Source organism: Anabas testudineus, chromosome 6, assembly GCF_900324465.2.
Source record: "Anabas testudineus chromosome 6, fAnaTes1.2, whole genome shotgun sequence".
NCBI classification, from domain to species: domain Eukaryota; kingdom Metazoa; phylum Chordata; class Actinopteri; order Anabantiformes; family Anabantidae; genus Anabas; species Anabas testudineus.
Genome location: NC_046615.1, coordinates 20,212,071 through 20,236,215, shown reverse-complemented (window position 1 = coordinate 20,236,215; position 24,145 = coordinate 20,212,071). Strand labels below are relative to the sequence as shown.

General features: G+C 39.9%; 2 protein-coding genes across 2 annotated transcripts; both read left to right on the top strand.

The window, feature by feature from the left end:
• Positions 1 to 9,886, top strand: LOC113165418 (creatine kinase U-type, mitochondrial). The gene is made up of 9 exons (XM_026364855.1): positions 1 to 271; positions 2,734 to 2,932; positions 3,895 to 3,990; positions 4,157 to 4,378; positions 5,396 to 5,481; positions 7,643 to 7,766; positions 8,305 to 8,439; positions 8,772 to 8,897; positions 9,703 to 9,886. The coding sequence occupies exons 1-9, from the start codon at positions 123 to 125 to the stop codon at positions 9,814 to 9,816; spliced, it is 1,251 nt and encodes a 416-aa protein (XP_026220640.1). The 5' UTR covers positions 1 to 122; the 3' UTR covers positions 9,817 to 9,886.
• Positions 9,887 to 15,508: 5,622 nt separating this feature from the next.
• On the top strand, positions 15,509 to 23,280 carry pdia3 (protein disulfide isomerase family A, member 3). Its single transcript, XM_026364853.1, has 13 exons — positions 15,509 to 15,848; positions 16,985 to 17,063; positions 17,158 to 17,275; positions 17,426 to 17,533; positions 17,736 to 17,865; positions 18,012 to 18,128; positions 19,071 to 19,196; positions 19,496 to 19,678; positions 20,430 to 20,538; positions 21,051 to 21,179; positions 21,542 to 21,621; positions 22,514 to 22,571; positions 22,663 to 23,280. The coding sequence occupies exons 1-13, from the start codon at positions 15,715 to 15,717 to the stop codon at positions 22,780 to 22,782; spliced, it is 1,491 nt and encodes a 496-aa protein (XP_026220638.1). The 5' UTR covers positions 15,509 to 15,714; the 3' UTR covers positions 22,783 to 23,280.
• The last annotated feature ends 865 nt before the right edge of the window (positions 23,281 to 24,145 follow it).

Genomic DNA, 24,145 nt, shown 5'->3' with positions numbered 1-24,145 from the left:
GTAAAAGCCCGGTTATCATTCCTTCAGAGGTACTTCATCACCGGGCTCCCGTTCAGCTGTGCCTCCCTCCCTGCGAACGTGGAAATTAGACCCTTTTTTCTAAACGCACAACGATCATAAAAATGGCCAGCAGCTTCTCAAGAGTCCTGTCCTCCAGACGGAACCTGGGGATCCTCTCGCTGGTGGGGGGCTCGGCGGTCACGGCCGCTTTCCTGCTCCACCGGGAACACGTCAGCGCCGGAGTGCCCGTCCGCAGGAGGTACCCCGCAAGGTGAGGGTGTAACCAGTCATTTCATCAATCAGCAAATGCACATGACGTTGATATGCATGTTATTAATAATGAACTTAATTCAAATAATTAATGGTGTGAAACAAGCTCGTTAAATAGAAAACAGCTTAAACTTCTTAATAATGGTAAATGTGCAGCCTGTAAACACTTTCTAACCCCGCCTGCTCTAATACACTATCCCACCACTGAAGTGTACACTGTAGGATGACAGAGGAGATTAAAACCATGCGTAAAAGCATTACTGTGTAAAAAAACACGAGATGCAAACTCTAATTATATTAAATCCACAGTTATTGTTGCAGAATGCATGTGAAACTTGTGTTAATTCAATCACCAGTGTGAAGACACATGAGGAAATAAGAAAACCCAGCTACTGCTAATATATAGATTAACACACAGTAAAAGCATCATCTGTGGAAAACTGAAGTAACGTCGCTGGAGGAAATCATAAAGGTGCTTTGTTATGATCGAAAGGAAATTCTGTTAAGACGGGGGAACAACTGAGAAAATGGCTGCTTGTGCACCACAGGCGCGCATATGTCTGCATTTTCATATGAATCGGAACATGCGATCATAATGGAGCCGGGGGGGGGGGCGGAGGGAGGCTGCGTACGTGTCCGTCGACACGCCGGCGTCCTCCCACAAAGCAGCGCATACGTTCACAGGAGTAAATCCTTATCTGCTGCACGAATATAACAACCTGCACTGGGTTTGTTACATAATGGTCCCACCGAGGCTGAACCTGCAGCGCAGGACTCGGTCCCTGCAGCAGGACTCGGTCCCTGCAGCCGGACTCGGTCCCTGCAGCCGGACTCGGTCCCTGCAGTCCAGAGTAATCTATTACTGTTTGATTGCTGTTTCCTATCGAGTCTTATTGATGCAGTGAAGAGGCTCAGAGAGGTTTCCATCCCAGTCTGATCTGAAGTCCGCCACAGGGATCCGCCCGAATCCGTTTTCATCACTGACAGAGGGGAAAGATAAAGCTATCAACAAACTGGACTTTATCATCCTGCGTGTCAATATGATGTTATAAAGTCAAATAGGTGGGGTGGGGACGGCTGCTTCCATTTACACTAGACCAAACTGATATTAATAATAACATCATTCACATACAGTGTGTGCACATATGGTAATGAAGGCAGCATCTTCATGTGAAGAGAAGTCATGTTAAAGAAGATGTTGTGGTACAGATCTGCCACGACTGCTGCTTTTACACGGTTCTCATTTCTCTGTCAGGAAGGTGATAAGTCTGCTGTGTTTCTCAGTTTGGCTCTAGCTGTGCTGGAGTTAAGAGGTTTACAGTGATTGGGTCGCATTAGATTGCACAGGTGCATCTACTAAATCTGACAGTGAGTTTGTATGGATGCTCGTGAAGTTCCTCAGGGATCACTACACTCGTATGTTCCTCTGTAATAACACATAGTCATCTGTTGGTTGATTATGGTCTGAGTGCATAAAGAAACTACAGGTATCAAATAAATAACAGTGGAGCCGAAGCAGATCTCCTGCTGTCATGTCTGATTGACAACTGCAGCATCACTGGAGAGAATAATATCATAATAATAAAATCTTTAGTCCATTTTTATTTTTACAGATAATCGGCATAGGTATCGTCAAATCCAGGGATGAAAACAAACATATTATTGTTCTTTTCTAGCTGCTGACTTTGCCGGCTGCCTGAGGTGCCATCTGTCCTTCATTTCCTGTCACCTCTCTACCTGAGATGTGTACTAAAAATAAAATGCCTCAAAAGATAAGAAAACGTTGTGATAGTGGAACAGGTGTTATAATATTAATATATATTAAAAACAAACATTGTGGATTAAAGGGAATAAACCACAGGAGACCTAAAGCAAGAAGCCAAAATCCACTCATGGACAGTTTAAACATACAGAACGAGTACAACAGACTTTGGCCCTGGTCCATCTGTGACATTTGTAGTATGTAGTGTATACACAGATTGTCACCTGTTACAGTTCAATGTTCAGGGTAATATGATGTCTAACCCGTGGGTTAGACCTTATAACAGGTTATAAGCCTTGATTATTGCAGGACAGCAGGAAGCAGAAATCCAGTCGGTGCTGCCTCTGTTTTATTCCTTCTTATTCCTCCTTCATTATTTGGATTAAAGCCAGTATTTGACAGGAAATCTTCTCTTTTTTCCATGCCAGCCTAAATAATTCATTCAGACACAGGTGAATAAGTCATTAGTCAACTGAGCAGCATTACTTTGCAAAAACAACACAGATCTAAAGGTGTTTTTCTCCATCAGCTTTAAATTGATAAGAATATACACATTATGTTAGTCATACATAGCAGAGGTCTAATGTACCAGTACATGTTTAGTCCCCAGTTACACATGCACCTACTATATGGAGGTGAGTGAGTCTTTCACTCACACTTTTACTGCAGCAATATGTTATCTTTCTTTTTTATTTGTACAGTGCGGAGTACCCTGACCTGCGCAAACACAACAACTGCATGGCCAGTAACCTGACACCTGCCATCTATGCCAAGCTGTGTGATAAGGCCACTCCTAATGGCTACACCCTGGACCAAGCCATCCAGACAGGCGTGGACAACCCTGGGCACCCCTTCATCAAGACCGTCGGGATGGTGGCAGGAGACGAGGAGTCCTACGAGGTCAGACATCTTTGTGCCTTTTCTCTCTCACACACAAGAAGGGACGGGTAGGCCTGGGTGTCCAGTTGGACTTTGCAGTGACAGAGTGAAAATTAAGAGAAATAGTTGAAACAACACAAAATTACACAATAAATAAAAGTCCACATTGATTTCTTGTAACTTTCAAGATGATTTTAACGTAGCTGAACCATTTGAATCATCAGAAATTATTGGGAAATAACAGTTTTTAACCCTCCCTACACTATCAAGGGATTCAGTCACACATCCTCCCTGTGCTGTTTCAGGGGAACGAGTATTTTAGGCTAGGACGCCTCTTCTGGGATGTTTCCTTATTCTTCTGTAGCGAGGCTTGCCTACTTTCCTTAGAGGCCACAAAAATATGTTGGACTTTTTGCAGTTGCCAGAAGCTGTTTTGAATTTGTTCGGTAGACTTGTAGATGTTGTTTGTCCCAGAGACTCCAGAGTGTAATGCAGAACATGATTCATCCCTGCCGTTTGCATGTGTGGGTGTGAGTCTTTTGATTGAGGTCATACTGTCTGGGTGTGGTAGGAGTGCTGTTGTGAAGATGAAATTCAGACAGAAGAGCAGGAAGTGCCGACCAACAGAGAGTTGCGATATACAGACTGCACTGATTGTTGAAACATGCTTCTACCCACTTTAAAAATCACTCTTTTATGAAAAAACATAATATTTCACACATAAAATTCAGTCAATTCGAATTTTATTTGAAAAAGGACACAGCTCCCAAAATAATAACTATGCACAATACACAGAGACACAGACAATGTCACATTGCTCAGTTTAGGGTTAGTTAGGACCAAGTGATACCGCTAACAGATTAACAGATTCAGATAACCTACACAAACATTTGCAAACATCTAGTATGTGCTGCTGTTTGAGCATGAGCAGCTAACAGTCATTAGATATATTTTAATATTCTCATATTCTGGGTCTGTTTCAGGTGTTTGCAGATCTGCTGGACCCTGTCATCAAAGAGAGGCACAACGGCTATGACCCTCACAACATGAAGCACCCCACTGACCTGGACTCCAGTAAGGTAAAACTCAGCTAATCTACAACCACAGTGCTTCATCCTCATTATTCATCTTTTTCATTCATTCATTCTTTTTAAAGTTGGTACCACTAGACCTGTAATCAGTGATTTTATTTAACATACACTGAAATGAAATGAAGGACCATTGTCCTGCTTATCTTTCTTTTAGATCCATTCAGGGCAGTTTGACGACCGCTACGTACTGTCATCCAGGGTGAGGACGGGCCGCAGTATCCGTGGGCTGAGCCTGCCCCCAGCTTGCACCCGTGCAGAGCGCAGGGAGGTGGAGAGGGTAGTGGTGGACGCCCTTGCTGGTCTGAAAGGTGACCTGACCGGGAGGTACTACAGTCTCACCCAGATGACAGAAAAGGAGCAGCAGCAGCTCATTGATGTGAGTGATGCAGGAGCACTGTATGTGTATAAAGATGTTGTACATTATGAACGTAGTAACCAGTTCAAAGAAGCAGTTTTAAACTAAATACTCATTTGACTATTTAAATATTTCTGCAGTTTTAAAAGAGACTATTTATTAAAGGAACTCAATTCAAACCAGATTTGATTTTTTTCCACGTTGGACTTCTCTCGTTCTAGATCTGATTCGTGTCTGATCTCTAGCTCAAAAATAGACACAGAGATGTGCAACAGCAGCAACAAAGGGAATGAATGGAGAGAATAGGAAGTTTAACATTTTTTGGACATTTATGGAAAAGCTTTTGTGGAAGCCACAGTGGAAGGAACACGCCATAACTAAGCATGATTTGACTACAAATGTCGTAATTGTTGGTATTGTTTGCAAGTGACTCATATTTCAGTTCAGGCTGCGCATGCGTGGCAGTTTAAGACCTCACCTGTGTTCACACGGGAGCAGGACACATGTCACGTACACTGTAATGTGAACAAAGCCCTAGAGGCTGTTCACCTTGACGTATGATATTTCATGCTACTTAACTAAATTACATTTAATGAGCAGTCATGTAAATACAGTAGTTGTTTTCCTCAGTCTGTCTGCAGGCCTGCAGGATCAGTTTCAGAAATGACACACTGCAGCAGCCTGCCAAGTGATAGTTATGTCTAACATACTTAATTTATTTTCAATGAGGTCACTAATACAAAAAACATCCTATTGTGACAGTTGGTGAACATGCACTACTACTACTCCCTACCGTCGTCCAAACGGAGGAGAAAAAGAGGACAAGAATGAACTATTTAATTACATATAATGAGAAATGGGTGTTGGCTCTTCCTACAATGGCATGTTTTCCTACCCACAATGAGAGAGATTGACCAGATTACAACGTCTTTTCTGTCTCTCTGTGGCAGAAGCTTCCAATCTAAGTTTTCACTGCTTCAGTCATAGGCATTGTCTGTACTGTGAGTATAAAATCTCTGTTCCCTTTATCTATCACAGGACCACTTCCTGTTTGACAAGCCCGTGTCACCCCTACTGACATGTGCAGGCATGGCCCGTGACTGGCCAGATGCCCGTGGGATTTGGTAAGTGAAACGTGGTGGTACAAGTTTCTGCCTGGTCGAGAAGAATTTTCTTTATTTAGGGCAAAACGTGGGGGGTTAATATTGTTGGTATGTAGTAACGAATCTCAACAATAGACTTTAGGGAAGGACTGACTCATCTGACCACATCATTCTTTCCACTCTGTCGACTAATGTCTTTGGTTTTTGCACCACTGTACTTATAAATGTGCACTTATCTTTGTAATGAGGGTATTTTGAACTGCAGACCTACTATAATATCCCTCCTAGTGTAATTGTTGGACTGTTCTTGCTGATCATGTCTTGCATTGACATTCTCGCCCTTCTGTTTTCCTTACATATTGCACTAATGCACAAGCACCATGGTAATCAAATGTGAGCTGTTAACCAAAATCTCCGACCTTAATTACAGATGCCTTTTCCATAGATCTAAAAGCAGACGTCACTTTAGTCACTGCTCCTGTTGAAACACCAGCTAATCGAGCAGTCTGTGTGGCTGAAGCTCGTACTACAATGAACCCTCTTTCAAAATCACTTGGCTTTTTTCTTGTTTAAAAAATCTGGCATTTAGCATTTAGTTTGATCAGTGTGCAGTGCCCAGCCGTCCCTGGGCAGTCTTTAATGTCACTGGTACGTTTGTCATTTCCCTGCTGCTGAGCTTTGGAGGTGTTTTATTAGCAATGCAGACAATGTTCCCTCAGCATTAAGTTTCAACATGGACCCAGGAATAGTGCAGTGCAACACATCAGCCAACCAGAATCAATCACCAGCCTCCTCTTCTCTTCTCTCCTCAATAATTCACCTTCACTCTATCATTATCAGCTCTTCTTTCACGTCCACTGGCAGATTTCTCTTTCACCGACTCTCTCTCACACTCTCGTCTTTCCACCGTCCATATGTCATGCTCTACTTTCCCTCCTCTTTGCCTGTGATAACCTCATCTTACTACAGCACCTTTTTTTGTTTCCCTCCTCCCTCGGGTCTCCTTTTCTTCCTGTGTCCTGTGCTGCTGCTGTAGTTTCCAGCTCCTTTTGCACTTGTTCTCTTTATTTGCCCTAATTTCCTTTTTGTCAGATGCCGACCCTGCTCTCTCCATAACCTATTCATTACTTTCTTAAATCTCTAACAATATTTAAGAGGCCAGTGTGGTCAACAAGACAGTGACAGTAGCTTCTCAGTTCAAAAACTCATACAGAAAAGGTTCAGAAGAGGTCATAGGGTCATCTAAGTCCACTGAAGGCTTCCATTGAAAATAATTACACTAGAAACAGGTTTAGAGGTACTTGAGGGAACATCAGAGGAGATGATTAATGCACTCCATATGATGAATATTTAGTACAATGTTCATGGACATTTGATTATTAATTTTATAGTATTTTGTCATTTTTGCCTTGTCTAAGTACATTTACAGTATACATACTCAGTTTTCCCTTGTCTGCTAAGAGCAGTAGAACACAACGTGATTTTTTTTAAATTAAGAATTAAACTTTGAAGACAAAGTAATTAATTCAAAAGTTGGTGAGAATTTCCAATCTAGACAAAGATGTAGGACCAAAAGACAGACACCACGAATAGACCCCCACACCTAGTGTGGCTGAAGGATGGTTTCTGTTTTTCTACTGTCTGTAATATGTGCCATAAATCAGAACCATATTGCCTTGTAAGCACAGGTGCAGCCTTGCAGATGCCTCTGGCAAACACAACAGTGAATGACCCCCTGGCAGAAACAAGCATTATTCTCACTGACTTATGGCTAATGGCCTCCTCTTTACTCACCAATATCAAATGGCCCCGTTAATGGCAGAAAAGCATCACTGGTCTCTACTTAATCTGTTAAATGAAATTATCATGTACACTTACTTACAATAGGCTTCCCCAATATCACTTCTGCATTAAATCTGGATTCAAAGATTCAGGTGTTAGTTTACTCTTCAGTATATGGAATAAGTAAATATATGGAAGGTTTTGATGAGGTTAAAATCTTGTCCTTAATGTCTGCTAATAAGAGCCCTGTGTTGAAATTGACTGATTACTGCATCAGAATCAATTACCGCTCCCTTGGGTGCTGCAATCTGTCTGTTCACTGCTCCTTAAATATCAGAGAACAGACCCCAACCCACAGGGGTCAATGTTGTATAATTCAATTGAACTTCTCTCTGTGCAGGCACAACAATGAGAAGACTTTCCTGATCTGGATCAATGAGGAGGATCACACCAGGGTCATCTCCATGGAGAAGGGAGGCAACATGAAGAGAGTCTTTGACAGATTCTGCAGAGGCCTCAAGGAGGTAAGACTGTGTTTGTTTAAGGTACTGGATCATAGAGGATCATTGTGCACTTGGGCACAGCATACGTTTAATTTAGTGGCTTTAACTATAGTAGAAAGTCCCTCATTCCACCATCAGATGTAGTATTTAATCAGCCAGAGGGGAATGCATTAATATGAACTAAAAGCATGTGGTTTACGCTTGCAAAAGCAAAAATCTCCAACCCTGCCTAGAAAATAAAGCCTGTAGACAAACATATGGCCAGGCAAACATGAATTAGTTATCCACGGTCTCCATGTTCCAGTCCAAAGGACAAGCAGTGCAGCATCTGGTACTACACTGTTGCACAGTTAGTGTGTGATAGGTCTGAACAATATACCTCAGTGCTTCTGTACAGCTTCAGTTCACCACAGTGCCGGTGTTTGTATCAGTCCACTCCCACTGGAGTTCATTTAATTCTCCTACATTCAGCTTAAACTGTGAAAGACCACAGTGCCAAAAGCGAGAGGTTATTGTATGACTGAAACACATTCTTACTGACTAATTCTATCCCTCTAAGGTGGAGCGTCTGATCCAGGAGAGAGGATGGGAGTTCATGTGGAACGAGAGGCTAGGCTACATCCTCACCTGCCCCTCCAACCTGGGCACTGGGCTCAGAGCTGGAGTCCACGTCAAACTGCCCCTCCTGAGCAAGGTAACATGGATTTTTGTGTTATTATTCTGTTTGTGTCAAGACCGAAAACAAAAAAAGGCTTTGAAAAGCCTAATATCATCTTGTTTCTCCAAAAACAATGAAAACAATGACTTGAATTTGTTTAGTTACATCATATTTGCATACTTTGGATCCACGTGCTGGATTTTTTAAATGTGTATGGTTGCTACAAAAATGGCAAATAGGCCAAATAATATTTTCAGAACTTAAATGGACTGTGTTCACCTACAAATAACTTGCTTTTGATGTTTGTTATAAAGTTGTTATTTGTTAAATGACGATGAAATTTAAACCATTTTTAATCCACCTCCCAGGATTCCCGCTTCAGTAAGATCCTGGACAACCTGCGTCTGCAGAAGCGAGGGACTGGTGGTGTGGATACTGCTGCCGTGGGGGGGGTGTTCGACATCTCCAACCTGGACCGCCTGGGACAGTCTGAGGTAGGGAAACCAAAGTCGAAATGCGAGTGTGAATGAAGGGTGTGATCAACTGTCTTTTATTAACAGAGTGAAGCAATCACCTGCTAAACCAGTTGTGCAGTAGCCAATAATACATGTTTAGTTATTTATAGTACTCTGATCACAGAGTAGAAATGGTTCTTCGCCATTCTTCTTCATTTCTGGGAGGAGTGCAGTGCAGTGTAGTAATTAGCATTTGAGATTGTGCAGATTTAGAATCACTTATCTAATTTTCATCAAACATCGACTTCTGTTTTATTGTGTGGGCTGCACAGTGCTGTTTGGTCGTCCATCACCCAGACTGGTGAGCACTCAGGAGAGGAGCAATCTCAGAATGTGGTCAATTTAATAAGAGATGGACAAATGAGGGCACTATAGTCGTTTCTTTCTCTGCTAAGTACACAGAGATTTAATAACTTTCTCTATCAGCGCATGACAAAGTAAGATTTCATCATGAGTGAGAATGTAAAAAAAAAAGTCCTACAGTATTTTCCTGCACTCAAATCGTGCAGCTGTACCTGTTTCACCCTAACAGCAGATAATCTACCAGATGTTGTACATTTTGGAAATAAGATGCATTTTTGAAAATAAGATGCACAGGCGGAATTCCTCTTTTTAAGGAAACTAGTTAATTTATCATCACGTTCGTCCATGGGAAGTTATCTGGAGGTTGATTCTTGGCAACTGGACTTCGTTCTTGTTAGATCGAAACGTTCCACTACTCGTCAACCACCTACTGGAGAAATTACTAGTAGTAGGATTCAAATGTGTTCTGCTCCTCTCTCAGGTCCAACTGGTGCAGACAGTGATTGATGGCGTCAACTACCTAATTGAGTGTGAGAAGAGACTGGAGAAAGGCCAGGACATCAAGGTGCCCCCACCCATCAAGCAGTTCAAGTAGACACTGATGCCTGACCTCACTCAACAAACCTCGGGGCACACACACGCTCAATCACTCCGCTTTGTGCCCATAGATATGATATATATCTATGTCATTTTCTTGTTTATTACTACTTATCTAACCCTCCCTCCCAGCCCCATAATATACCTCTTTATAATGTAATCTACATACTATCATATGCAGCTATCTCTTTGCTGGCAATTGAGCCTTGAGCTTAATTGTGCTGCAGTGCAATGAGATTAATCTTTCACTCAAAGTCAGACCAAGCTCTAAAATGGCAGCAAAAACTAATAAAGGATGCACAAGCTGTAGGCTGTTTGAAAAGAGCAAATATGGCCACCAGCTTGTCCATCTTTGCATGGCCAAACATTATCTATGGCTCTGCACCCAGACCACTCCACAGCCCACAGAACCTGGCTTCATCCTGACTCCATTCCGTCCTGCTGCATGTTCTGTGCTCAGTCTCTCTCTTCCCCTCATTCCTGTGTGTTGATTGGTCATGCCTATTACCTGGTGCTTGTATCTTCCATCCATTTGTGCTACACCTTTCATTGTGGAGTGTGTGTACATAGTTTCTTTTTACCATTTTAGTGGATTTTAATGTAGATTAACAGCATAAAATTGAAGAGACTTGTGGATTTTAATGTTTTAATGACACGTTGGTGTCGAAATGTAATGTTAAAACACACACACACACACACTTGCCGGGCTGGGCTCTGCACTGTAAGCAATATCATTCAAGCTCATCACTGAATGTTAATCTGTAATGTCTTTTAATAAAGAGGACATCTATTTAACAGTACCTCCTTCTAGTCCGTCTCTTATTTGTTGATAGGGTGTTGCTTCTTTTCTCCGTTTCCACATGAACAACACGTAATTTTTGGTTTCCAAGAAGATTTTTCCTCGAGAATGCTTTAAGTAACCATAGTAACTGAGCTGCAGGAGCATGATTGTGATCCGTGTGGTTGTATAGCGCCATGTGACAATGTTTAGTCAGAGGCGAAACAAAACTGTATTATGCTGGAAAGCTGGTGCACTGGTCTCTAGTTTCCACACAGAGTCAAGATCTTAAAATCTGGAAAATGTCTGAATTTGTTGACTTAAACATTTTATTGTTTCCGCTGAGAATATACTGAAGGGATCTGCTAAAAGATGGGTATCATCCATATGTTTCTTGTTTGCCTCAAAGCCCATGAAAACACTAAAACCAAGACTGAACTGAACCTACTAGGGAACTCCTACTAGTCCTGTGGTATTAGAGTGACGTTAAAAGGACTAACGCACACTGAAAGCATCTCAGCAACGTCAGCGCTCGACTAAACGACTGTGTTTGTCTTTTCTCTAACAGCTCTTAAGCTTTGAAACTGCTTTGTCACTTAGTCACAATTGTCTCCAGTGAAGAAGCTAGTTTCAGTCTGGATGCTCAGGACAACAAGGCGTTCACTGTTCTGAGGCGAAGCAGCCGAGACGTCGAGCGTTGGAGTTGTAAAGCATGAGGAATCTGTTCCTCTTTCTTCAAGGATTGGAGGAAGGGTCTGACACCCTGAATGTACCTCCCTCCCTCCATCTCCCCCTCTCCCTCTTTGTGTGCCCAGAGCGTGTCACCAGCAATATGCTGCAGCTCTCCTCCTCTCCTCCTCTCTCCTCTCTCCTCCTCTCTCCTCCTCTCTCCTCCTCTCTCCTCCTCCTCGTTCCAAATATGGCTGAGGAACAAGCTGGTTGCTGTGGCAACCACTCCACTGAGGCGATGGGGGCTCTCTGGGATGGGGAGGGGGGAGGATGAGATTTGTGGGTAACAGAAAGCACATTTCTGCAGCAGTGTCGAGTGCTGCACAGCACACAGGCTCTCCATACAATAAAGACAGTCAGGAAACCGAAGGACTGTTTGAGTAGGAAGAAATCAGGAATGATAAATAGGAGAAAATATTATTTAAAAATGCTAATATCTGCTTAGAACTGGGCTTAAACCCGAATCTTACTGTACTGACACTAACTAACACAGTGGACTGTTGCCAAGATAACCTTAAATCTCTTTTCATGCTCCAGTTTCTATATGGCACAAAAACAGACTATGGCTAAATCTTCATCCATAATAGAAATAAATGAGAACGCCAGATAAGCCACTCCTGCTAAACGTGACCTAGCCTACTAGGTGCATAACTCCTATGTACTGTAGCTTCTGGTGGACTTCATGTTGTAAAGCTTTTTGTTGTATTTGTAGATTCTGCAGTAATTTCTTACAATTCCAAAAATAGAGAATGATAGTCTAGCTAAATTGTTATTTATTTATTTTTTAGGTTTCTTGTAAAACATTCATTAGCATAAAAAGCATAAACCGTTCATGTTGTTTATCTTTTTTACCATTTAGATAAGAGTCTTTGAACTTCACATCCTTTGTCATTGTTTCTATACGTCGCTCTCTGTCTGTACAATGCAGCATTTCATTGACTGTTGTGCGCTGAGTGTCCTGAGGGCGACCAGTCAGCTGACATTGAAACAGTGCAGATGTTTTACAACATGCTGTGTACTTCAATAATGTTTCTGTCCCTTACACATATTGATCACAGCTGCTCTAACATTGACCGTCACCCTGTCATGTCCAGATTAAAAGAAAAACAAATTGTTTTGATTATATCCTGCCTTTTCCAGCTGTAAGTTTACAGTAAATGGTAGCTTATCTGGAAGTAAGGCAGCTCTGCTTAAACAGATTAGAAAAACTCTGAGCCACAGCGATGGAGGGACTTTGTGAGGTGCTGCTGAAAGAAACTGGTAAGAACAGCACACTGTACGAAATGAGACACGTACTGTTCTTTTGAATTTGTATGGTGAAGTTTTAGTGGGATTAAAGGCTACAGATCAAAGTAAATACTAATATTTGTTCACCAAAATTAACATGAGAACACTGCAGGTGTTCTGTGTCTTTATAAAAATGAGATTCTGTAGAAATATTAAGTTTGTATGTTAATCTGAATAATGCAATTTGGGCATACGACAAGCTTTGCATAATAACTGCAGTTTGAAGAAGAGAAAGATGATGAAGGCTTGATGATAAATACACCGACAAAGGTGGAAGCTCCACAACCAACAGTGGGGCACTGGAGTAAATAACAGAGTAGGATAGTATACTACAAATATACATTATAATAACTTTCTGATCACAAATACAAATGTGGTGGAGATACCAAAGTATGTGAGAAAGCTGTTAAAATAATGTAAAGTGCTTGGTCATGAAACTAGATGTTGTATGTATGTATGTTTGCATTTAAAGTGAGTAAAATACACTGTTTACACTCTGTTTATACACTGTGATCTAGATCATTAGGTAGAAATCTTACATTCATCAAGCTATAAGTTTATGTTTTGACTGCATCTCAAACTATATGATTATTTGGACATTGTACATACTGTAGTTCAGTAATTCTCTTGTTATATGTATTATATGACAGGTGTCTTTATTATTTTATCCACCACACATACACTTTTAGACTTACTGAGAACTGAAAGGACTGCAATTTTGAAGTAGAGCATGGTACATTACCAGTGTTATCAGAGAGCTCCCTCTGCTGATATTGTAGTATAACTGCAGCATTACAATGCAAGGAAACTATTTATTTATTTATTTATTCTGTGCAAAAAGTCACAATAGTACTAAAGCCTATTTTTGCCTGTATGAGAAAGAATTTAGTCAATTTCTTTGATATTCAAACACACACAGTCAATAATCCACAATACAACTAGAATACAAAACAACACACACACAAAATCCTTGATAAAAGTTTAACTAATCAGGTTACTAACTTCAGATGACTCACTAAATCCTACCTTTATCATAATGGACACAGGCGGTCTTGTTTGTCCTCATCTAAAAGGACAAAGTGTATTTGCTTGTCTGTTGTTTAGTTAGTACACAATCTTCACAAGCATCTCAAGTTGCAGTGGCAAAATAGCAACAGAAAAAACATGTATTTTGGAAAAGCGTCCACCTCAGGCTGTCCCATCGTTAAGAAAATGACAAACAAGACAGAGTGATATAATCAAAAGAAACTTAATTTGATTTATTGAATCAATTTCAGAGAAATGCTTCTTATATCAGAACTGACTCCAGCACACTAAATCCTGGGGGCTTTGTTTTTCCCACAACAGATATGCAGCACAAAGCCTCTAACCTCCACCTCAACATGGTGATGAGGGTGTCTGATCTTTCCTCTGAGGATGTACTCAGATTAAAAGCACCGGGGATTTGGTTCATACAATGTGAACTTGGTAAACAACAGTAGAATTGAAGGACAAACCAGAAAATAAAGTGAATGTTGATTGATCTAAATTTGATAATAAAGTCTGAAGACTGAGATTATGGCAACAATCAGACCACAGCAAGTACTGCTGACTTGTTTTTACTGAGTTAATACCAATTAGAGATAAGGCATCGATTAACTGTAATGTTTGTCTTTTCTATTCAAACAAGTTGTGAAGAGTTCTTCTTTTGCTTGTCATAACAATATAGTAAAGTATCCCTGAGTTTTAAGCTGTTAAGCAGTAAAAACACCGTACTGGATGATGTTGGGAGTTATCAGAAGATTTCATGGACGTTTTCACTGTTTTCTGCAGGTTTCCTTTAGAGAAAATTATTAAATTACTGATTGAGAAAATAACTCACTGCACATGGGAAACAGTAAAGATTTACTGCTCTTGCTCAGTGGTGAAGGAAGTACTCTGATCATTTATTTAAATAAAGGTAGGTATTCCATCATGAGGTTATCTGTAAGCAGATATCAAAGTTCTACCTAAGTAAAAGTGCACATGTATAGCCAGTAACATATACTTAAAATGGCATAATTACATACTCAAGTTGTGGACATGTTGCAACTAATTAGTAAATGATAACACATTTCTTCAAGTTGAACAGCTCTAATCAGCCATATAACTGACAACTGCGTGGGCATGTGTGGTTTTTAATGGATTATAGCGTGTCTGGTTTTATTACGTTACTTTTGTGTGTTAAAAATTACCTATAGAGTGCAATAAAAATAACAACATAAATTGATAAGAATCACAGTATACATTAGTTTCTTGTGGAACAGGTTGCCGCTTATGAGAAGCCTAAATTCCAACAACCTGAATAGGTCTAATGAGGCACATAACTGGAAACACTTAAGTCTAAAATAATTCAAAAGTTTAACTAATATTATTTTGTAGGCAAAACTAAAGTAATGACTAATTTTACTTGTCATATAAATGTAGTGAAGCAGTAAATGCAACATTTGTCTTTCAAATATAGTGTAGTAGAAATAGAAACGAGCACATTATAATGGTAACGTCAGTAGTATAAATAATAAAAAACCTGATGACCTGTGCTATATGTGAGCTCTTTTTTTTATGTTTGGCCACTAAAAAGGTATGTATACATGGGCTGGATACTTGAGTGCGTCTGATTATTATTTAACAGCCATAACAAGCTGTAATCGACACATTAAATGTTTTCACTTCGTTAAAAAAAAAACACGATTACATGTAGTGAACTATCATCATAATCACTTCCGCGTGTGAGAGAGGAGGTTTGATTTAGTCGGATCGTGATTGGCTCGGAGACGACGAGGTCTCATTTGTCGGCTTCTCATTGGCTGATAGAGGCGGAGTGACGCGGTGGGTGGACCAATGAGAGGATGCCACACTGTGGTTAGGAGCGGTCCCGCTGTCTGCTGAACGTCTTCACCGCCTCCGACTCTTTCTCTTTCTCTATCGACTAGTCTGCATTTGGCCTTGTCCGAGGAGCCTGCAGCCTTGGCTTTGACGTCGCCGAGGAACTGAAGACGGGGGCTGCCGCGGGCCTAATTTGCAATTCAAACTCCGTTTGGTTTGACTAAAAGCGAGGAGCACTTCCAGCCACCGTTTGACGACATGTTGAGGCTGATCTTTTTGGTCGCACTCGCCGGGTTCACCCGAGCCAGTGATGTGCTGGAGTTCACGGATGACGATTTCGACAGCAGAATCGGAAGCCATGACCTAATTCTCGTGGAATTCTTTGCCCCGTGGTGAGTTTTTACATGATTTGTGCTGCGCAGTTCAACTGTTTCCAAACGTCCGTTAGCTGGGTTTACGCTAGCTTACTTGCTGCGTGGTTAACAGTTCAGCAACTGACGTTCATTAGCAGCAACCATGACACCGTGAACCTCTAGGGGAATATAAACACAATTTATATTACAAGCTACAAATTGCAAACTGCATGTTTCCCTCTTTAACATTAAGTGTTGGTGCATTAGGGGCTAATTGTCTTTATTGGCTAGTGACCAACGTTAGCATGTTAGCTAGGAGCGAGAAGGTGTGCGCTAACATGGAGTTCTTAATGGATTACAGATGCAAGCCCTGCAAATCACTGTTACTGATTGACGGAAAATGAAACCATGCATATTAACGACAATTAGTTATGACCTGTTGTTGTTTTTCTTTTTTATCAATCTGAATCATTTTCGTTGGAAACTAAATGCGACTGAGGCTACGAGGAAGTTGGGGGGTGTGTCCTTTCGTTGTTGTAACGTTCTGATTGGCCAGAGAAGTTTTGGTGTCCACCACTGATTGGTCCAGAGTAACAGTGACGTGTTCCACGGTGCCAAACTTGAATAAAGTTAATAGCTTTGTATTTATGAAAGAATTTAACTAATAAACAGTTAAATTTAGAATAAATTAAAATAAATTTAGATCATTTTTAACTGACAATAAGCCACAATTTGTTTTTGAGCAAAAACTTGAGTAGTTGAGTTTCTAGCATGTCCAGTGAGACAGTTGGATGCTTCTTTTGTCAAACATGGAAATAAAGTGAATATTTTTGTTTTTTGTGATGTTTCAGACAAAATAAGACATTTGAAGACATGACCCTTGGTCTTTACGCAATTACAATTGGCATTTTCACCTATTACTGTTAATGTAATGAGACCAAGATGTAAAGCTAGATTAATAGACATTCATAGGTTGTGGCTTTGTTGATTAGTTTTTTTATTTTTTGTATTGACTGGACAAGCAAGCTTTTGCATTGAACAAAACCTATTCGATTACCTCCTAGGTTTCCAATTCCACACTGAAATCGAATTGCTAAATCTTCCTCAGCTGAATCCTCAGTACAGCTGAAATATAATTCATTGTAACTGACTGAACCATATCCTCTGTCCATTAGGTGTGGCCATTGTAAACGGCTAGCACCTGAGTACGAGTCAGCCGCCACACGTCTGAAAGGCATCGTCTCTCTGGCCAAGGTATTGCATAATGCAGTTCATTTAACTTTGTACACTTTAGTGTGTCTTTCAACTCTTTGTACTATAGTGCTCTCTGTACTTTTCTTCCTATTAGGTTGACTGCACAGCTAACAGCAACACTTGCAGCAAATATGGTGTTAGTGGTTACCCCACTCTGAAGATCTTCAGGGATGGAGAGGAGTCTGGTCCATATGATGGCCCCAGAACTGCAGGTGTTTGTCAAGGCTTTTTTTTGTCCTCATTATTTCCAAATTTACTCAAATCCTCTTAATATTGGCACATTTCTTCACATCACTATATGATCATCTCTAATTTCTCTTTCTGTCTCCTGCACTTGTTTGCTTTCCTCTTGCTCTGTGTAGATGGCATTGTCAGCTTCTTGAAGAAGCAGGCTGGCCCAGCTTCTGTGGAGCTGAAGACTGAGGCAGACTTGACGAAATTTCTTTCAGACCAAGACGCAAGTGTTGTTGGTGAGTTACTGTGTGAATTTTAGCCACTGACACCTCTACCAGATCATTTTCATGCTTGCTAAGTCATTTAGCAATAATGTCTGTAAGCACGAACCTAGAATGATTTTGACTGCATCTCATGTGAGCATGCAAAAAACAGTGTCCTTTTTTAACCATCGATATTGCACATTGATCTAAATGAGATTACTCTTTTTTTCCCCAGGGTTCTTTGCTGACGACAAGAGCACAGCACAGGCAGAGTTCCTCAAGGCAGCCAGTGCCTTAAGGGACAACTACCGCTTCGCCCACACAAACTCTGAAGATCTTCTCGCTGGCCAAGGCATTGACGGAGAGTGAGTGGCTCATTCTTCATTTGGCCTAAACCTAATTATTAATTTTCGTACATAAGTGATGAAATGGCCCCATGAGCAGTTTAGCTTCTTGTTTGTCTTTTCCTAGTAAATAGCACTAAAGTGACATTTTCTTTGTTGGCTCACAGGGGAGTTGTCTTGTTCCGCCCACCACGACTTAACAACAAGTTTGAAGACAGCTCCGTCAAATTCGCAGAAGACAAATTCACCAGCAATAAAATCAAGAAGTTCATCCAGGACAATATGTGAGTTTTGAATGCTTACCAGTTTCCCTCTCCACATCCTGTCTTCTCAAATTCATAGCCGGTGCAAAAGTAAATGGTGCAATTGCTAAGCACAATACATTTACAGCAGTTGGTAACACTCATCTTACATAGTAACGGTACATATTTACATACGTGGCCCAGGGCCAACAGGACCTTTGATAGATGAGGTGTCTACTCTGCAAACACAGACTCAGCTTTCACTCAGTTCTGGCAGTACGTAAGTCAGGGAAATTAACTCAGACAGAAGATGTTTGATAACCGAATACTTCATCTGATATCAACATAAGAATGTTTTTTAAATTTTGGTGAGATGTCTTCTTTTTTTTTTTTTTAATTGAGTGGAAAAAAACAAGTGAAAGAAGTTAATTTGCTCGGCAACATCACTACACTAACTCTTTAGCAGGATGTGGAACTTGTTAGCATAATGATTTAGTTTTTACTTAAATGTTCACTTATTAATAAAGTGGAAACATAAAGTTAATAACTTTAGCAGTTTGCTTTTCTTATCTACACATGGGTAAAATACCCATATTTAAGTTTTACTTTCATTTTGCACCAGGTTCATCTTATCTAAGAGTAACAACATGATAGTGAATGTATCAGTATGTTAAACTTATTTCAGTTGGTGTTTTTTGTTTTTGAGTTTTTTTTATTGGCAAACGATGTGAAAGGTGTGTTCAGATCAAAACAAATGAAATGTTTATAAGTGGTAAGGCCAGTTTGTTTTGAGCAGCAGCTTTTTCAACAACAAGGCAACTGAAAGTACTTCAGGTAAAGAAACACAGGGCAACAGTAAAACACAAGGAAATGGGGTTTAAATCATAAAATTTAAATGGAAAAATAGGGAATAAAAAGTGCAATTCAAGATGGGATCATCTAATTTCTTCCTAAGCTGATAAGTTCCTTCTCTCTTCACCTTAGCTTTGGAATCTGCCCCCACATGACAGATGACAACAAAGACCAGCTGAGGGGAAAAGATCTGCTGGTGGCTTATTATGACGTAGACTACGACAAAAACCCCAAGGGCTCCAACTACTGGAGGAACAGGTAGGAGTCCCTCAACCTGCACCTAGATTGCTCTCAGCATTGTAATACGTGGTGGATGTAAAAGTTGTTTTTTTTTTTTTTTTTTTTTATATATGAACATTTTGTCTAAGAAACAATAATAATAATATGAAGGCAGCACTTTTCATCACTGCAAATTCTCAGCTGAACTTCTCCTTATATCTGAAACTCCTCTCGTTAGCTAAACGTTTCTCTCCTTCAACACAGCATTTGATTTGAGATTCCACTTTGCGTTTTTTCTTCCCTGAAAGCCAACTTTAAGACCAACTTACATTTTACAGGGTGATGAAGGTGGCAAAGAGTTTCCTCGATCAGGGCAAGAAGCTGAACTTTGCTGTCGCCAGCAAGAACACTTTTAGCCACGATGTGTCCGAGTTTGGCCTGGATGGAAGCTCAGGAGAAGTGCCCATCGTGGCCATCCGCACTGCCAAGGGCGACAAATACGTCATGACTGAGGAGTTCTCGTAAGTCAAGACAAATCCTTTTTCTTATTTCACGACTGCAGTTTAAAACTGTTGATTTACCAAACATACTAACTACTACTAATGTAATTATACACACCTCTCTCTAGTTGATTTTACAATAAGTTACACCTGCTTTTGGTGGCTTTCTACTTTTGTTTGTGTCTCTAAATGCTGCTAAGTGTTAAATGTATCAAAAATATTCAGTTTAATGTGAGATATGACAGTTTCTTAGATGCTGTCTTATATCTGTGGTCACATTCTTAGAAACATACAGATAAACAGTGTTTAGGCTGCACCCGAGAGCCTCTCCTGTCATCCTTTAACATCTCCTGTGAATAATAATTTGTTTCATATTGCTTTTCCAACACAACAATTGTAAAAGCTAAAGCATGATGGCATTAAACAGGATATTTAAATCTGTAAATGTTTTACCTCATCTCCTACTACACCATGACACATTCTCATCGTCTGGGTGCTACAAATTATAAACCTGCATATCATCCATCTTTAGGCTACCTATTAGACTGGGATTATTTTTCAAAATAACGTGATGTCGCAAATGATACACATATCTGCATGAAGATGTGCAGATACATGAGATCACATACATTTTCCATGTAGTGTCAAACTCTACATTAAAACAGACACAGTGCAGTGGTGTAGTCAGATACACGTAGAGCATGTTTTTCTATGTTGTTTTCCACCAAACGCTGTCTTCCTGCTGAATGTCTCTTTCCTGATCTGTCAACAGTCGTGATGGAAAAGCTCTGGAGCGTTTCCTGCAGGACTACTTTGATGGCAAACTGAAGCGCTACCTCAAATCTGAGCCCATCCCTGAAAACAATGATGGACCTGTCAAGGTAAGAAACAGCATGGAGAATTCTTAATTTCTGTTTAAACCAACTTTGCTCTGTCCTGATGGGACTTGTTTATTCCCAGTGTGACTATTTGATTTACCACAGACGTGTACTCCCAGTGTATTAATGTGATGTTCACACTCAGAATCATTTTAAGTAATATGTCATGTAGACGAAACCAGTCTAATCTTTTATGGCTCACACTTCCTCATCATGAGAAGAAGTTGTGGGTTAATTTGTTTCTGATTTACTGTAAAGGCTTGGGAGCACACTGTAAGTTATTTTACTGGAGTCCCTTCGCCAAGATCTTTTATTCTATAATGTCACTGTGTGCTAGTAGTACTGTCAACCAGTACTTCTATTTATTTAAAGTAAGCTCTGTGTTGACAGTGTAAAGCCACTATAAGCTGCAGAATGTACTGTGTCATCATGGCTACAAGATGAGACGGTACAGTCACAAAACACAGGTCTTTAATATACCATAAATGATAAACTTGTATCTCATTTGTCTTCAGGTTATTGTGGCCGAGAACTTTGACTCCATCGTCAACGATGACAGCAAAGACGTGCTGATTGAGTTTTACGCCCCATGGTGCGGTCACTGCAAGAACCTGGAGCCAAAATACAAAGAGCTGGGAGAGAAGGTGAGGGATGGACTCCTAACCTACTTCAGTGTTTACCAGATTAGTCTTTATACAAGCAGCATTTTTAATGAGTAACCAAACTGTTTTAGTACCAAACATGTTTAGACATTTCGCTGCATCAGCTGTTTAACAAGTTTAAGTTGAGTGTTGGAGGAACCTGGTTTAATTTAATTAATTTGAACTCAATTCTTACTTGAGTAAAGATGTATACTTTAAGTTCTTATAATCCATGCACACTGTTTTATCAGCAGTACTGTTGCATTAAAGCCAGTGTGTTCATGATCCTGCCGAGTTTAAAAATAGCTCAACTAGACCTGAAACTAATTCACCACAACATTTTCTGTGTCTCTCTGTTCCTGAAGCTGGCCAACGATCCCAACGTTGTCATCGCCAAAATGGACGCCACCGCTAATGATGTGCCATCTCCCTACGAAGTCAGCGGGTGAGTAATTTTCTAAATTCATTTTCTGAGTTTATCCTCCACATTTAGGAATTTACTGAGACGTTTAGTACAAAAGATGTTTAACAAGTCTCTCTGGGTTTAAAGAACTTTATCGCCCATACACACACTAAAACAACAAATGAATGAATGGATTACCTCAACTCAGCCATGATGAGTCAGTCTGCAACCTGGATTATCTCATTTCTCTGTGCTGCAAAATCAGCCATCCATTTTTAAAATACTTTGCAGTAAGGAACCATGTCACTGACCCTCCTTGTTTAAGATGCAGTTCATTTAGAAAATAACCAGAGTTACTCTTTATATAATTAAATATACACTTCTCTTTAAAAGCTAAAAAACATCTTACCAAAGAACCAATTCTCGTAATTTACATTACGATTTATTTAATAATTTGATTTCACAAAACAAGCCAGTGGAAAATTTGTAAAATGAATTATATTGAATTATACATGATTTAACATGTAGGCAGATACACCAGCCCATATCAGGGTATTTCAGATGCTGTTGCTTCTGCAAATATTTTATTGTAAAGAAACATACTATAATATGCATTTAAAAGTATTTGAAGCAAAAGTAAATCAGTGTATGTGGATTAATAAGAAGAAATTGCAGATTAAAGTCAGGGTGCACTGACAAGTCAATTTTCGACAGCTCAGTGTGTCGATGGTCACAGATGTTATTCATTGATGTAGTAAATATTGACTGTCAATTTGGAGGATTTGTGAATTCTAAACTTTAAAATTGATAATATGTGCTTCAAACATGTGTCTGACGAATAATAAAGTGTCATTGTAACATCGGTCTCAAAAACAGACTATTGTACTTTAACTATATGAATTCTTATCAACCTCCACAACTTTTGTTTTTTCAGTTTCCCCACAATCTACTTTTCCCCAGCTGGACGTAAGACAAGCCCAAAGAAATATGAGGTGAGAATCTGCTTGAGTGACGAGTTAAAGGGAATTCACGCCTGTTGTTAGCTTCTCTGCTAATCGTTCAGTGTCACCGCTCTCGTTCCAGGGAGGTCGCGAGGTGAGCGACTTCATCAACTACCTGAAGAGGGAGGCCTCCAACCCCTTGGTAATGCAGGAGGAGACCAAAAAGAAGAAGAAGAAGGATGACGACAAGTCAGAGCTATAAAAGCTCCAAACGGGAACTCAACAGCCCCCTCCTTATCATGCCAGGAGGAGGAGGACTGGTGAAATCCAGGCAGAGAAAGAACTAAATTATATTCCACTCTTTTAGTGAACTACCGAATGCTCTGAAGCCAAGTCAAAAAGACGCGGCCCTCCCTTTAGGTCCTCTGCTGCTCTGGGAAAACTGTGGAAGGTGGAGAGGTGGTGGCCAGGGCCTGCCCGGTGATTTAAAAAAACAAATTAAAAAAACATACATTTTTAGGGAAGAGGGGACAGCTTTTGAAAATTTGAGATTTTTATTTCCCCTGGTCTGTCTACCACACCTCAGACTGATGCACTTTGGTTTGACACCAGTTTCCAGTCATCTGTCGCTTTAGTTTTTGTTGTCTTCATCGTCACAGGGGATAATGGTAATGGTGAATTCCTCTTTTTTTGTTTTGTAACACATCTTTGTTTTTGTACATTTGGAAGGATTGTGAAATAAAAAGGCCCACAAAACCAACATGTACTGTACGACCTCATTCATCAACTTAAATATTCTTGCTGTCAAAGCAAAGTTAAACACTTTGCTTTAATAATGATTATGTAACTCTTACTTTTTGTACTTTATTTTCATCTCATGTTTCTGCGTACTTTGCCTTCACTACCTTATCCAAACAAATATTGTACTTTTTCTCAACTACATTTACAGTATTTGACAACATCTGATTTCAGTTTACAAGACTTGAATGATCCCCGCTGTCACAACAACTCATGGAGAATTCAAATTAAAACCTACAATTATCAAAGCAGCATATAAGGTGTTTAAAATAAGCTCCATCTTTACCAGCTGGAACAGTTCATGCATCCATATTTTTTATTCAGTGATGTGTTAAACGATCTGCACAGTACAAGTTTGAATACACTGTGGTATTACTACCTTCCTACTCATTCACTGCAACCTTTAATTATTTTCATTGGAGATTAATCTCATATTAACATCTCATTTTATTTTTATTAATGATTCTTAATTTCCTTACATTTCATAGATTATTGAAACATTTCCACTACAGTTTGTATTCAGTCAAGTGTAACATTCATCATCATCATCATCCAGTGATATTGCAAAACCTCAAAATAATTTCTTTACAAATATACAAAACAAAGAAAAACAGAACCTTTTAGATTATTTTGACATTTTTCCTTCATGAAAAACATTAGTTCTACAGAATTCATAGTAATAATCATATAACTATTGGATCATATTGTTTAAAACATGGAATTTGGTTTGGTGTCTAAAGGATAAAGGGGGGAAATAGACGACTACTCCCAGCAAAACAGATCAGGAAGAAATAACGACTTGTCAAAATTACACCTGTGTTTTATTA